Source organism: Haliotis cracherodii, unplaced genomic scaffold (genome assembly GCF_022045235.1).
Source record: "Haliotis cracherodii isolate W230 unplaced genomic scaffold, xgHalCrac1.p SCAF_4, whole genome shotgun sequence".
Taxonomy (NCBI): domain Eukaryota; kingdom Metazoa; phylum Mollusca; class Gastropoda; order Lepetellida; family Haliotidae; genus Haliotis; species Haliotis cracherodii.
Window position 1 is genome coordinate 28960146 of NW_027266297.1, and position 11578 is coordinate 28971723.

Sequence of the window (11578 nt, forward strand, 5' to 3'; positions counted from 1 at the left end):
TACACATATACACAAGGACTAAGACAAAGTTTGTGATTCAAGCGTTATAGTTTTTGGTAAATGCATGTAGAATGTATATTAGAGATCAATGGTAAGGTGTGAACACTCACTATGTAATGTTAACTATTGATCTCAGACCTTTTAGCAGTCGCAAACGGAATGAGTTAAAGGATATTGTATATTGTGGGAGTACATGGGATACATGTAAGACAATGTAGGTGTCATGTGTTGAAGTGATAATATACATTCTACATGCATTTACCATGATTGTAAAAGCAAAAACTTAAACCGAATCAAGTCCTCTGTAAAGACGGATATTTGTACTTCCCAAGTACCATGTTAAATCTCACACATATCATAACGAGGATATCGACCAGTGACTCAAGGTCGAAACATGCAAATAAAGTCGACGTTTGACTTGAAATAACGTTTTTGTTGTTGTTGATTCTTAGTTCTCTGATAGACAGCGTGTTTTCCCCCCTGGTGTTTTCAATGATTTTCATTGATCCATTCGTATAATTTTCACCGCTATTTTACCTTTAACGTTCAATGGAATGTGTCTCGGCAGATATCGAGGCTGTGTTCTCCGGCGTTGACGTTTTAGGTCTTGTTGATCATGCAAAGGAATACACACATGTGTACACAATTTGTCAGCAATGAGTTATTATCATAGAACGTTATCTTGAGTATTATCCTCTTGGCATCAGAGTTTGTAAAATCTAAATTCAGCGAATACCTTAAGCACTTATTGTAATTCGGCATTATATGTCTCCATAAGACAATAAGCGCTATTATCAACCAATGGGAGGAAGTGTGATAACGTCGATGCTAAATCAACCGTTTTTCAAATTCAGAATTTGCCAAACTATTTTCTTTCTTCACAGAAATGATTACCACATGACTGATAACTTCCAACTCCTATTAAAGACTAGTTTTAATGTGGAGAAAAATTCAGGTGTTTAATTTCAACCTTTTCTATTCCCCCTGGCGTCGACCCAACATCACGAGCGCAACAAATTATGAGACTTTGGGCATTCCTTTACACGTAGGGCGATTATTGCGGTGTGACCTTTGTCTACCGCCTGTCTAGCCATATCAATATCAGCTCAACCAAACTCCCATAGTGATACGTGTGGGTTCGGGACGGAAGTTGAATGGTAAATGTTCCCGTAAGTTAAACATGGATGCTGACAAGCTGCCCAAGTGAGTTCGCTATCTTTTTCTATACCACGTGTACCGATTATCCTCAATATATGATATACCAAAAGTTGTATATAATGCAGTTTCAGACGAAATCTGAGAATCTGAGAATGGATATATATATTTACAGCATTTGACGAATATATATAGGCCATCGAAGTGAACGTGTGTTCTATACATGTAACATATAATGTATATCCGCAGTGGGTGTTGTTAAAGGAGGTGTCTACAATAAAGAAAAACAGCCAGATTCCTCTACTTGTTCAGATTTTATTATGAAATTACTGTAATGTTTTAAGCAGCCAATGGACTGTGTCACACTTGATGATAAAGGATGGAAGACGAAGTAGTGTGGACCATGCTTGTTTTTTAATTCCTCGCTTCATCTCCTAAGAGGCATTACTCTCATGCCTCGTTACACAAAGCATACCGCTAAAATACGTATCGTACTTTGATATATTCATGTGAACACTACGATTACATCAGAGATAAACTATGGCGCATATGAAGACAACATGTGACCTGCATATAACGCAATCCACAGCAACGAAATTCTTTTGGGAGCTTCTCTGATGTTGAGAGACTATATACTAAACAAAGAAGTTAAAGAACACCCCGACTTTTCACATTTCTTTAGTATATTTGTCAAGACATGATCACTCAAATATCAACCGCAAAAATGAATGACAGAAAAATGAAACAATACTGACTTTACATCCATGGCATTGCAGGGAAAAACTATAAATGAAAGTATAATTAGTCTTTGAACTAGTACTATCTACACGGGTGTCTCTTTTCAGTGAAAGTCTTCATATTAACGACTATGAAAAATATTTCAACAAAACTGCTAGACGATTAACATCCTCGATGTTGGGGGGAGCCGTGAGTATGTAGACATATGCCACATGTGCCTTACATTCCCCTCACTAAGCTCATGCAGAGTGAATGAAAACGTGATCTCGATATGGGTAGCCAGCTGCTATATTTCCATTTGCTATGTTTGGGGGCAGTGGGGTTGAGCCGTTCGCTCGTCACGGAGAAGATCTGGGTTCGATTCTCCACATGGGTTCATTGTGTGAAGCTCATTTCTAGTGTCCCCCATCGTGATAATGGTGGAATATTGCTTAAAGCGATGTAAAAACCATGCTCATTTGCAATTTGGTAATATCAGTGTAAAAAACCATGCTCATTTGCAATTTGGTAATATCAGTGTGTGTGTGAGATTCAACTCGACGGAATGGCAAATGTGGTGAAAAATGATCCATCTGGCACATCCACATCTTGTTGTGCGCTCTGATATAAATGGGCTGCAAGTGAAGAGCTTTCCATTTGTAGGCGCCTTTCAAAAACCGTGAACATGCGGAGGACATTTCCAAATTGTCTGATGCAATTCCCTATTTTGGCTTGTAAGATAATGTTCCCGTGTTTGTTCAGGTAAAACCTTGACGTGCCTTTGCGTGTGTTTGTGAGGGGTGCCGCCAATGAGACAGGGTACGCTCACTGTGAGGAGTACCTCAGGGTTTACAATAAAAGTTGATTGTTGTGGATAAATAAATTATTTGGCTCTCCCTCCATGTAACATTGACCATCACAATGGAAATGCGACTTGACATGAAGTATTTATAACCACACCTACCTTTCCTGATGTCTGAAAACATTCACTGTAGACTATTTTGGGTCCGACCTACTGTATCTGGCCGGAGGACTTCCCAACTCGGACATGTTCCTGATCACAGAGGCACAGATAAAACTAAGGTTGGTACGAGATTTATCTGCAGGTTCTCTTTGAGCAATCGAAAGAATTTTGAATTTAGAGATTCTGGGTTAAATAGCTCCTGAGTTTTTCATGGTTGTAGTTTGAGATGAGAATTGGAATTTACATTTGAACATGACCTGTACAGCAGCCACTGAATTTGAAATGAAGTCAGTACATGCACACCATTGAATTGTTTGTGATATCTGTATTTGTGATAGGCTATATTTATTTGTTCTTGGGTTTTTTATATTCGACCATGACAAATTACATTTAATCATGGATCAGTTGAAATATCGTACCGTAATGTCGTAGAACGCTGTTGATGCTTGTAACCACACTATTCGTATGATTGCTTCCGAGCCGCCATAATGGTAACATTGATATCTGTCCAATCTGTCCAAATGTTTCGCAAACAAAGATTTCGGCAATGGCTTCGTGATAATCGTTCAGTACTTCTGATGTTTTAAGTGAATTAAAATGAGTTTTCAGGACAATAACAGCAGGGGATTAGAAACTTTGGAAAACAAGACAATGGGATTCACATACATATGTTGTACTCATTACAGGAATCGATTGAACACTTTTTCTACTATTCTATCTCAACGCCTCCGATCCTTTGAACATTTATCCTGATGTAGTATTGTAATCAATATTACCATTCTACCTTTACTCATTCAGTTCATTGTCCTATTCATGCCATCATCGTCCTCGGAGGTGCTATTTGACTACTCAGATTGTGTCTATGTATGCCGGTTTCTAAACTACCTGTCAATATCGGCTTCACATTCTAGAGATGGTCGAACCGTAAACATAGCTGACGATGAGATGGAAGTGGCACTCCAGTACAGCAAGAGTGCGGGGTAAGATGTATTGTGTTAACAAGCATACAGGGTCAATATATACATCCCGGGTATATTTGACAATAGGAAACAAAAAGGCCTTGATACATAGATACATACACACACACACACACGCGTACTTTGTGTACCCCTCTGACATGTGTAAATTGGCACGACCCCATGGCCGAAAGCTATGAATACAATGCCATTTAGAAAGTGGTCAAATGTAACAAATGTTACATTTGGGATAACACTTTCTGTGTAAAGTACAGATTATCGTACTTGTTTGGGTTGAGTCCCCTCCGGGATTCGAACCCACACTGCCAGAGTGAGGCACCTTATCCCAAGCACACAAAGTCAGCGATCTAACCCACTCAGCCACCGAGGCTTCCATAAGGACGTTGGCGAGAAACACACATAACAATATTGATACTGAAATTACACACATTAACACATCATTCAGTTTGGTTGTTTTTTTCTAATTTGAAGGAAACCTGAAATGCTTAAATGGCTAACTGAGTTGCTGCGACGTCTCCACGATCCACCTACACTCCCTCCTCATGGCGTCTCCCCTTCAGCAAACAGCGACATGATGACAATCTCCACGTACGGTTGTACGGAGGCCATCAGCAAGGTTGGCTGAAATCACTAACTTCATTCTACATACACATTCCTATATGAGAACTAGTAAATTTGCAATAATTAAATAATAAGAATCCGAGTTGGTCAGTTGGGCGTGCCTGTTATCACTATAATACATCCAGAATACACACGTACACTAGACTTGTAACAGTTCACCGTGTTCCTCAGGTCATCGGTCTGGTGGTGGAGGAAGGGGACTCGCTGCTGGTCGAGGAGTCAACTTATCCCTCGGTTATGAATGTGGTATGTTGTGGACACCTTCGGTTAATAATATAGAGCACATACTTGCAATATAGAGTCATAATGGGAATTCATATAGATTTGGAAGGAGAAGGTTCGAATTTCAGGTTGTGACAAATCATTGTCCTTGGTCATCACATGTTCGCGGTTGATGTGTCGTTTCAACGACCCACGTCACTTGACTTTCTTCCCACTTGCCGCAGAAACTCGATAAAAAAACTGAAATACTGTTCAAATGTTCGCACTTTTCTTTCTCTTTTGACAATGTGAGTGTTGAATGTGATTATACAATCGTCGTTGGTTAATATTGTGCTGTATTTGATAAAATTATTAAATCATGCTGCTAACAAGCAGATAAAGATCAGTCTGTTAGACAGTCAGCATTTGACATGACATATGACATAATGTGGTCATTTATTAATAATACAATACGGCAACGACAGAGAATAACCAGTTTCGACCATTCCACTTGGTGAAAAACGCTGAACAGCGGGGAAAGGTGGACCACTGAAGATCAACAAGACGTATGGCTCAATCTCACTCACTAACCCAGTTCCATTGTAGCATCTTGAATGACCAAGTTATCTTCGCTTGCTATATTACAGAACAATCTTTCATGTTAATCAGATTGAACCCCTGGGTTGCAAACCAGTGACTGTCAAGAACGACGCAGATGGATTGATACCCTCGGATCTTAGTAACATCCTGAGTTCCTGGAACGAGGCTGTATCCGGGCCTCGGCCAAAACTCCTATACTGTGTTCCGGTTGGTGGAAATCCGACAGGTGCCAACCTCACTTTGAAGAGAAAGAAGGAGGTTTATGCTTTGGCGAGAAAATACGACCTGTTAATCATCGAGGACGACCCGTACTATATGCTCCAATTTACAAGGGTAAACGCTAACGATGTATTTGAAAAAATGAAAGGTGAACATTTATGTATTATTGAGATAGGATCGTATGAAGGAACGCCGAATGAGTCAAGGAGGTTCTCATAGCCTAATTTGATACAGACAATGATTATACACAAGAGTAATAGCTCGCATCAAATCAAAAGTACATTTAACACAGAATAATGAAGTCAGTTGTTCGTTCTTTCATTTTGAATACACTTGTATCATGTCGTGTACCACATTAGTTTCAAACCACAATCAAACTTATTTCAGCCTCTCATACCCAGTTTGGTGTCATTAGACGTAGATGGGCGTGTCCTCAGATGTGACTCTTTCTCTAAAATGATGGCTGCTGGGTGAGCTGATTGGTATCCTAAAAGTTTTCTGGCCCTTTTAGTTCGACATTTTTATTTTATCTCGTATAGTTACACTTTTTCGGAAAAAAATAGGTCCCTAGTAACCAACGATTAATGCAAAACCCTACAAAATTGGAGACTGCTGCAATGTGTATCATCATATACTATTACCCAAGGGACCTTTCTTGTTGGGACTCGTTTGTGTAATATCCATTCTCTAATGTATGCCCCGATATGCATGTTTATTCCAGTGCTGCTGACTGAAGCAAAACGGAATTCACTTATTAACCGAAAATGATTTTAAAGAACTAATTACATGGGCACCTATAATGGTCACGAGATCGTTGAGCGAACGCTGTCTAACTTTCGTGCTTGTTTTACAGGTCATCAATCAATCAATCTTTATTTCAACTACTGAAAAGGCCATAGGCCTATAGTACATATATACATACAGTAGCAATATGAATTACATGTATCGTAACTAATTAAATATCACATGTATGTATCTATCTGATGTTCATTGCATGGTATATAAACATTGCAAGATATTTTGTGACTGTTTCATTTTGAGATGACATGATATAAAATTTGTCTATTCTAGGATTCAGATAAAATATGTATGTATTATTTTCTGATATTTGCATACAATAGGCAGACTAACAAAAAATGGTATTCATCTTCCAACTCATGGCAAGTACAATATTTACACAATCCGATTTCCCTTAATATCGCCAAATGTCTACCTTTTTCTATTAGGTCATGAGAACTACATCTGCAGCGGGATTGTGCTGTTCGGAATTTCTTAACATTTATATCCAATAGATATTTTTCAGTAAGAATGATTGATTTAAAACAGGTGTAATGATTTAACTTATTGTTTAAACATAGTGAAGAGTACCACCTTTGAAAATTCCTATCTTTTAGCATTCGTCTAAAATTATATATGTTACGATCTGGCACTGTTACATGTTGCTCTCTCCAAATGTAATCATACCCGTAAGATCGGACTATCTTTTTGACACCCGAGGCCCAGTTATTTTTACTTCTGCTATCTTAAAGAATCATCATATTATAGCATTTCTTTGGGAATCTGGTACTTGGTACTTTAAGCAATTTTATTCAATATTTTATTACTTTCATGTGACTAAACATATACATAGGGCATCTCACATATTCCCCGTAAACTGTGTTGAATTTACTTCTAAAAATCTTTTACACGCAAATAGATGTACCTTCTCTATTGTATCATAGTTTTCTAGACCCCATACTTCAGCACCATAGATTAGATTAGGACTGATCTAAGTGTCTAAAATCTTGAAAAAAAAGTTTCAAAGCTAATATTTCCAAAGGGTTTTAGGTTTTGTAAAATGCCAATTAAAATCGTTTTGGCCTGCAGAGCGGCTTTGTTGCAATGCAGTGACCAAGTTAGTCGATTTGTAAAATGTACCCCCAAATATTTGTAACTTCTTACAACCTCAAGCTTTTATCTTTATGTAACCATATAGCCATTTTGATAATTTCCCTCAATTTTTGAAAACCACAACAGTGGTCTTATGTATGTTTACCTTCTTTTCCGGATGGAGTTGGATGCCCTCGTTACAATTTTCAGATATTTGTATCGAAAGTTCATTTATGAAAAACGAAAACAGAAATTGACTTAGAATACATCCTTGTCTAACCCCAATATTACAATAGAAGGAATCAGTTAATGTGTTATTTTTTCAAAGACAAACCTCACATTGTGATATATGCAACATAGTAATTTACCAATTTTGGTACTGATACCTTGAGATTTGCAAAGGGACCACAACATGTTTCTGTTTATTGAGTCAAACGCTGAACAGCAAAATCAACATATATTGCATTTATTTTTTTTCATTTTTGTTCCAGATATCTCTGTACAAGTGTCCGAAATATATATACATTATCAATTGTAGAGTATCCGTGCCTGAAATCGGATTATGCTTCATCTATCTTATTAAAGGAATCGGCCCAAAATACTAAACGTTTGTGTATAATACTGGTAAATATCTTACTGAAAACACTCAAGAGTTATACCCATATAGTTGTTGGAGTCATTAGTTGATAACTGTTTGTGCAAACGAATTGCAATCCCAAAAGTCCACTGTTCTGCAAAAAAGTCTTTTCAAGCATAACGTTAAAAAGGATTTCAAGGTAGGGGAGGAGAATTTCTGACGAATATTTAAAGAATTCAGGAATCAATTTATCTTCACCAGCTGCTTTATTATAATTAAGTTTAAGTTTACAATGCTCTCTGCTTCTGTATGTATATATGTACTAAAGGCATATGGCCTTTTCAGTACTTGAAATAAAGATTGATTGATTGATTGATATAGGCCATCAGTGAACAATTGAATAACTTCTGTTCGTGTGTTTAGTGCAAGGATTGGGTATTTGAGCGGTCCAAAACAGTTCCTGGAAAAATTCATTGAATGGAAGGACGTAAACTCTTTCCCAAACAGCCTAGCAGAGGTATATATATTAACCATAGTAAGACATTTGACAAAGATTGTTGGGAGGGCTGGTAAAAATGTTCTAAGCCTGACTAACTTTCAACTGTTGGCCATAACAAAGTGAACTAGTCAATTTAGTACTTTGTCTGACTAGTTGATTGCAAGTGTATTGGGTCTGTTGAGGCCGTTAGTGACAACCAGTTGAACGTGATAGAGGTCCAAATGAAAACAAAAATGGAAAAGAACGAGTACCGAGCAGTCATCGTGTTTTTTACTTAACAGAAAAGTACACCCCAGGAAATTGATGACCGCATGTCACAAGTGTATGGGGATAAGTGTCCTAGCTTTTCCACTGCTTAACTTTGGGCAGCTATGTTTAAGTCTGGGAGAACAAGCCTTGGTGATGACCATAGGCCTGAACGATCCTTCCATCAATGAAGAATCAAGGAGATAGAAACACTTATACAGTCAGATAGACGTATTACCATTGCTGAACACGAGGAAGACACAGGTCTTAGCTATGGATCCATTGAAAGTAAACTATTATTCATGAACATATACAGATGAATACGATATCTGCTCGTTGGGTGCCAAAGTTTCTTAATTCTGATCTTAAGGAAAAACGAACTGACATTGCCAGAAAACATTTAGAGCTAAATGAGGAGGATTTTGTCAAGATTAGTAACGGGTGATAAAACACGGGTCTACCACTATGCTCACTATGAGTCAAAATGTCAATCCACATGGAATGGCACCATTCCACTTCTCCGGCACCAAAGAAATTCAAGTTTTCAAGACCAGTGAAGAAAGTTATGGCCACTGTATTCTGGGATGCAAAGCGTTTGATTCTTGTTCAATACCTAGAATGTCAAAAGACAATTACCGGTGCCTACTATGCTGATTTACGTTATCGCCTGAGAATATATCACAGAAAGTGGCTGGAATGCTGACTGCTGGAGTTCTACTATTTCATGACAATGCCTTTTCCCACACTTGTCGACTTGCAAAGGCTGCTGTGCGACATATTTGGGTTCGAAGGGTTCATCACCCTCCATACTCGCCAGACCTGGCACTAAGTGATTTCCACCTGTTTCCTAAAATGAAAGGACACTTTCGTGGAAAGGGCTGTGACGACAATGATGACCTCAAAGCTGCCGTGAGTGGGATTTTCAAGATGGCTTCAGAAAACTTCTTCCGGAATGGAATTGAAAAGCTTCACTATCGATATGAGAAGAGTATCGAAAAGCAGGGAGATTATGTAGAAAAAAAGTTCAAAACACTGTCACAATTGTTGGTTTTGTTAGTTAGGCTTAGAAAGTTTTGACCAGCCCTCTTCAAGTGTTAAATTGTCACCTTGAAATACCTTAGAAAACGTACCATTCCAATAACTCATGCGTTTGCTGTGAACACTTTACCAGGTGTAAATGATGTTTTATCACTACATCATTGCAGTTTTCTTGTAGAATAAATGATATAAGGCAATCTTTCTGTTTGTTTCCTTTCTTCGAATTTTCAGACCATCGTATGGAAAGTCTTGCAGAACATGGGGCATGATGGCTTCATTGAACATGGGTGCCGTGTTGCCAACTTCTACCACAAGAGGTCACAACGTGCTTCACGGATAGCTGAGGCATATCTTAAAGGCACTTATTGTTAATGTCTAGGAATGAATGAATTGTCTTTAACGTCGCTTTGAACATAATTTCGGACATTATCACTTCGTCTCTGCTTGATGTAGGGGGAACCCAAAGTGATGCATGTATGAGATGTTGGCGTTTCAATGATACCCAAGAGAAGGGTATGGTGCTGACTTACCTAGAACTAAATTCGGGCGAACCGGGATTCGAATCTGAGGTGATAGATTTCTGGCTCGGCTAAGTACAGAGAATTCTGACGAAAACGTGCTGCCCCAGAGTGAGGAGCATGAATACATATGGATATATACAACAACAGAACCATTATGTTATATATATCAAAATTGGATATGTCGTTATACATATTGGTTTATGTGAAAATGTATCACACACAAATATATTTAGAAAATGCATTTCTTGATAATATTACTCAATCTAACTTCCTCATAATCATTGTCAATATCTTCATCTTCTTTTGCCAGGTTTGGCGGAGTGGTCTGATCCTGTGGCTGGGATGTTCCTGTGGATGAAGCTACTAGGTGTAGAGGACTCCAGACCCATCTGTCAGAAGCTGATCCAGAAAGGGGCTGTAGTGGTTCAGGGACACATCTTCTGTCCTGCCTCGGTGAACTCCCCGTATATCAGAGTATCTTACTCTTATGCGTCAGAGGAAGATTTGGCCAAGGTGTGTTAGTAGCATATGGATTTAAACGCTTGTTCCTCAAACCAAAACACGATTTCGAATGTTCATGTTCATGTTCATGTTTCACCATTATTCTTTCGATATTGAGGAAAGATTTGAAATTATTGCATTGACTGACATGTGTTTGTAGAATACAAAAAGATGTACATGTAGGTGTTAATTTGCTGGTTCAAGCAGCATCATTACTAAGCACACACACTAAAGGATTTTTTTCTCATTTCTAGGCCTTCTCCTGGCTGGCCGATATCCTTAAGGAACAATCGAAACAATGAAGAGCATCCTATGATTTGGAAAATATCTATTTGGAAAGAGAATGTATATTGAACCTTCTAGTTTGTACTTTACACACATGTACACTTGTACGTATAAATACATAAAATTGTTTGATTCAGGTGGTATTCATTTTTGGTAAATATTACCTGTAAAATGTATCATCACTTTGAAATAGAAAATCGGCAGTGTATTACATGGATACCAATCCTTTTTCCCCTTGATGCCGAGCATCAGAGGTGTGACAAGTTCCATCCTTTAAGGCGACATTCCACTCTCTGGTCAGACACCCTGCCCACTACACCATGGAAGAAGTGAACAGGGGAATGAATATTAGGTACATGGGTATGGTAATTATCACAAAAATGTACCATCAAAATGCAATAAACCATCCTTTTATTTACAATTGAACAAATGTTTTTCTTCTATATACTTGTGAGTGAGCTTCAATCCTACTTTAGTTATATTCAGAGTGAGTCTGATATTTGCGTAAAAGCCCAAAGTGATGCAAATGTAATACGTGTACAATCTTAGTGAGCCCTCGAGTACCTGGTATGTCGCTTACAAACCCAG

At 38.2% G+C, this 11578-nt stretch overlaps 1 protein-coding gene across 1 annotated transcript; it reads left to right on the plus strand.

The window, feature by feature from the left end:
• The first annotated feature begins 1180 nt into the window (after positions 1-1180).
• On the plus strand, positions 1181-11007 carry LOC139479361 (kynurenine/alpha-aminoadipate aminotransferase, mitochondrial-like). Its single transcript, XM_071262219.1, has 12 exons — positions 1181-1203; positions 2001-2086; positions 2868-2955; positions 3748-3816; positions 4285-4429; positions 4606-4680; positions 5305-5568; positions 5842-5924; positions 8324-8417; positions 9915-10041; positions 10515-10717; positions 10960-11007. The coding sequence occupies exons 1-12, from the start codon at positions 1181-1183 to the stop codon at positions 11005-11007; spliced, it is 1305 nt and encodes a 434-aa protein (XP_071118320.1).
• The last annotated feature ends 571 nt before the right edge of the window (positions 11008-11578 follow it).

What these genes read in the sequence shown, in the direction of transcription:
- LOC139479361 (XM_071262219.1), top strand. Translation starts at nt 1,181, where the DNA reads ATGGATGCTGACAAGCTGCCCAA. An exon ending in TCTAAAATGATGGCTGCTGG is followed by an intron (nt 5,925 to 8,323) that starts GTGAGCTGATTG and finishes TCGTGTGTTTAG; the next exon opens with TGCAAGGATTGGGTATTTGA. An exon ending in TCCCAAACAGCCTAGCAGAG is followed by an intron (nt 8,418 to 9,914) that starts GTATATATATTA and finishes TCGAATTTTCAG; the next exon opens with ACCATCGTATGGAAAGTCTT.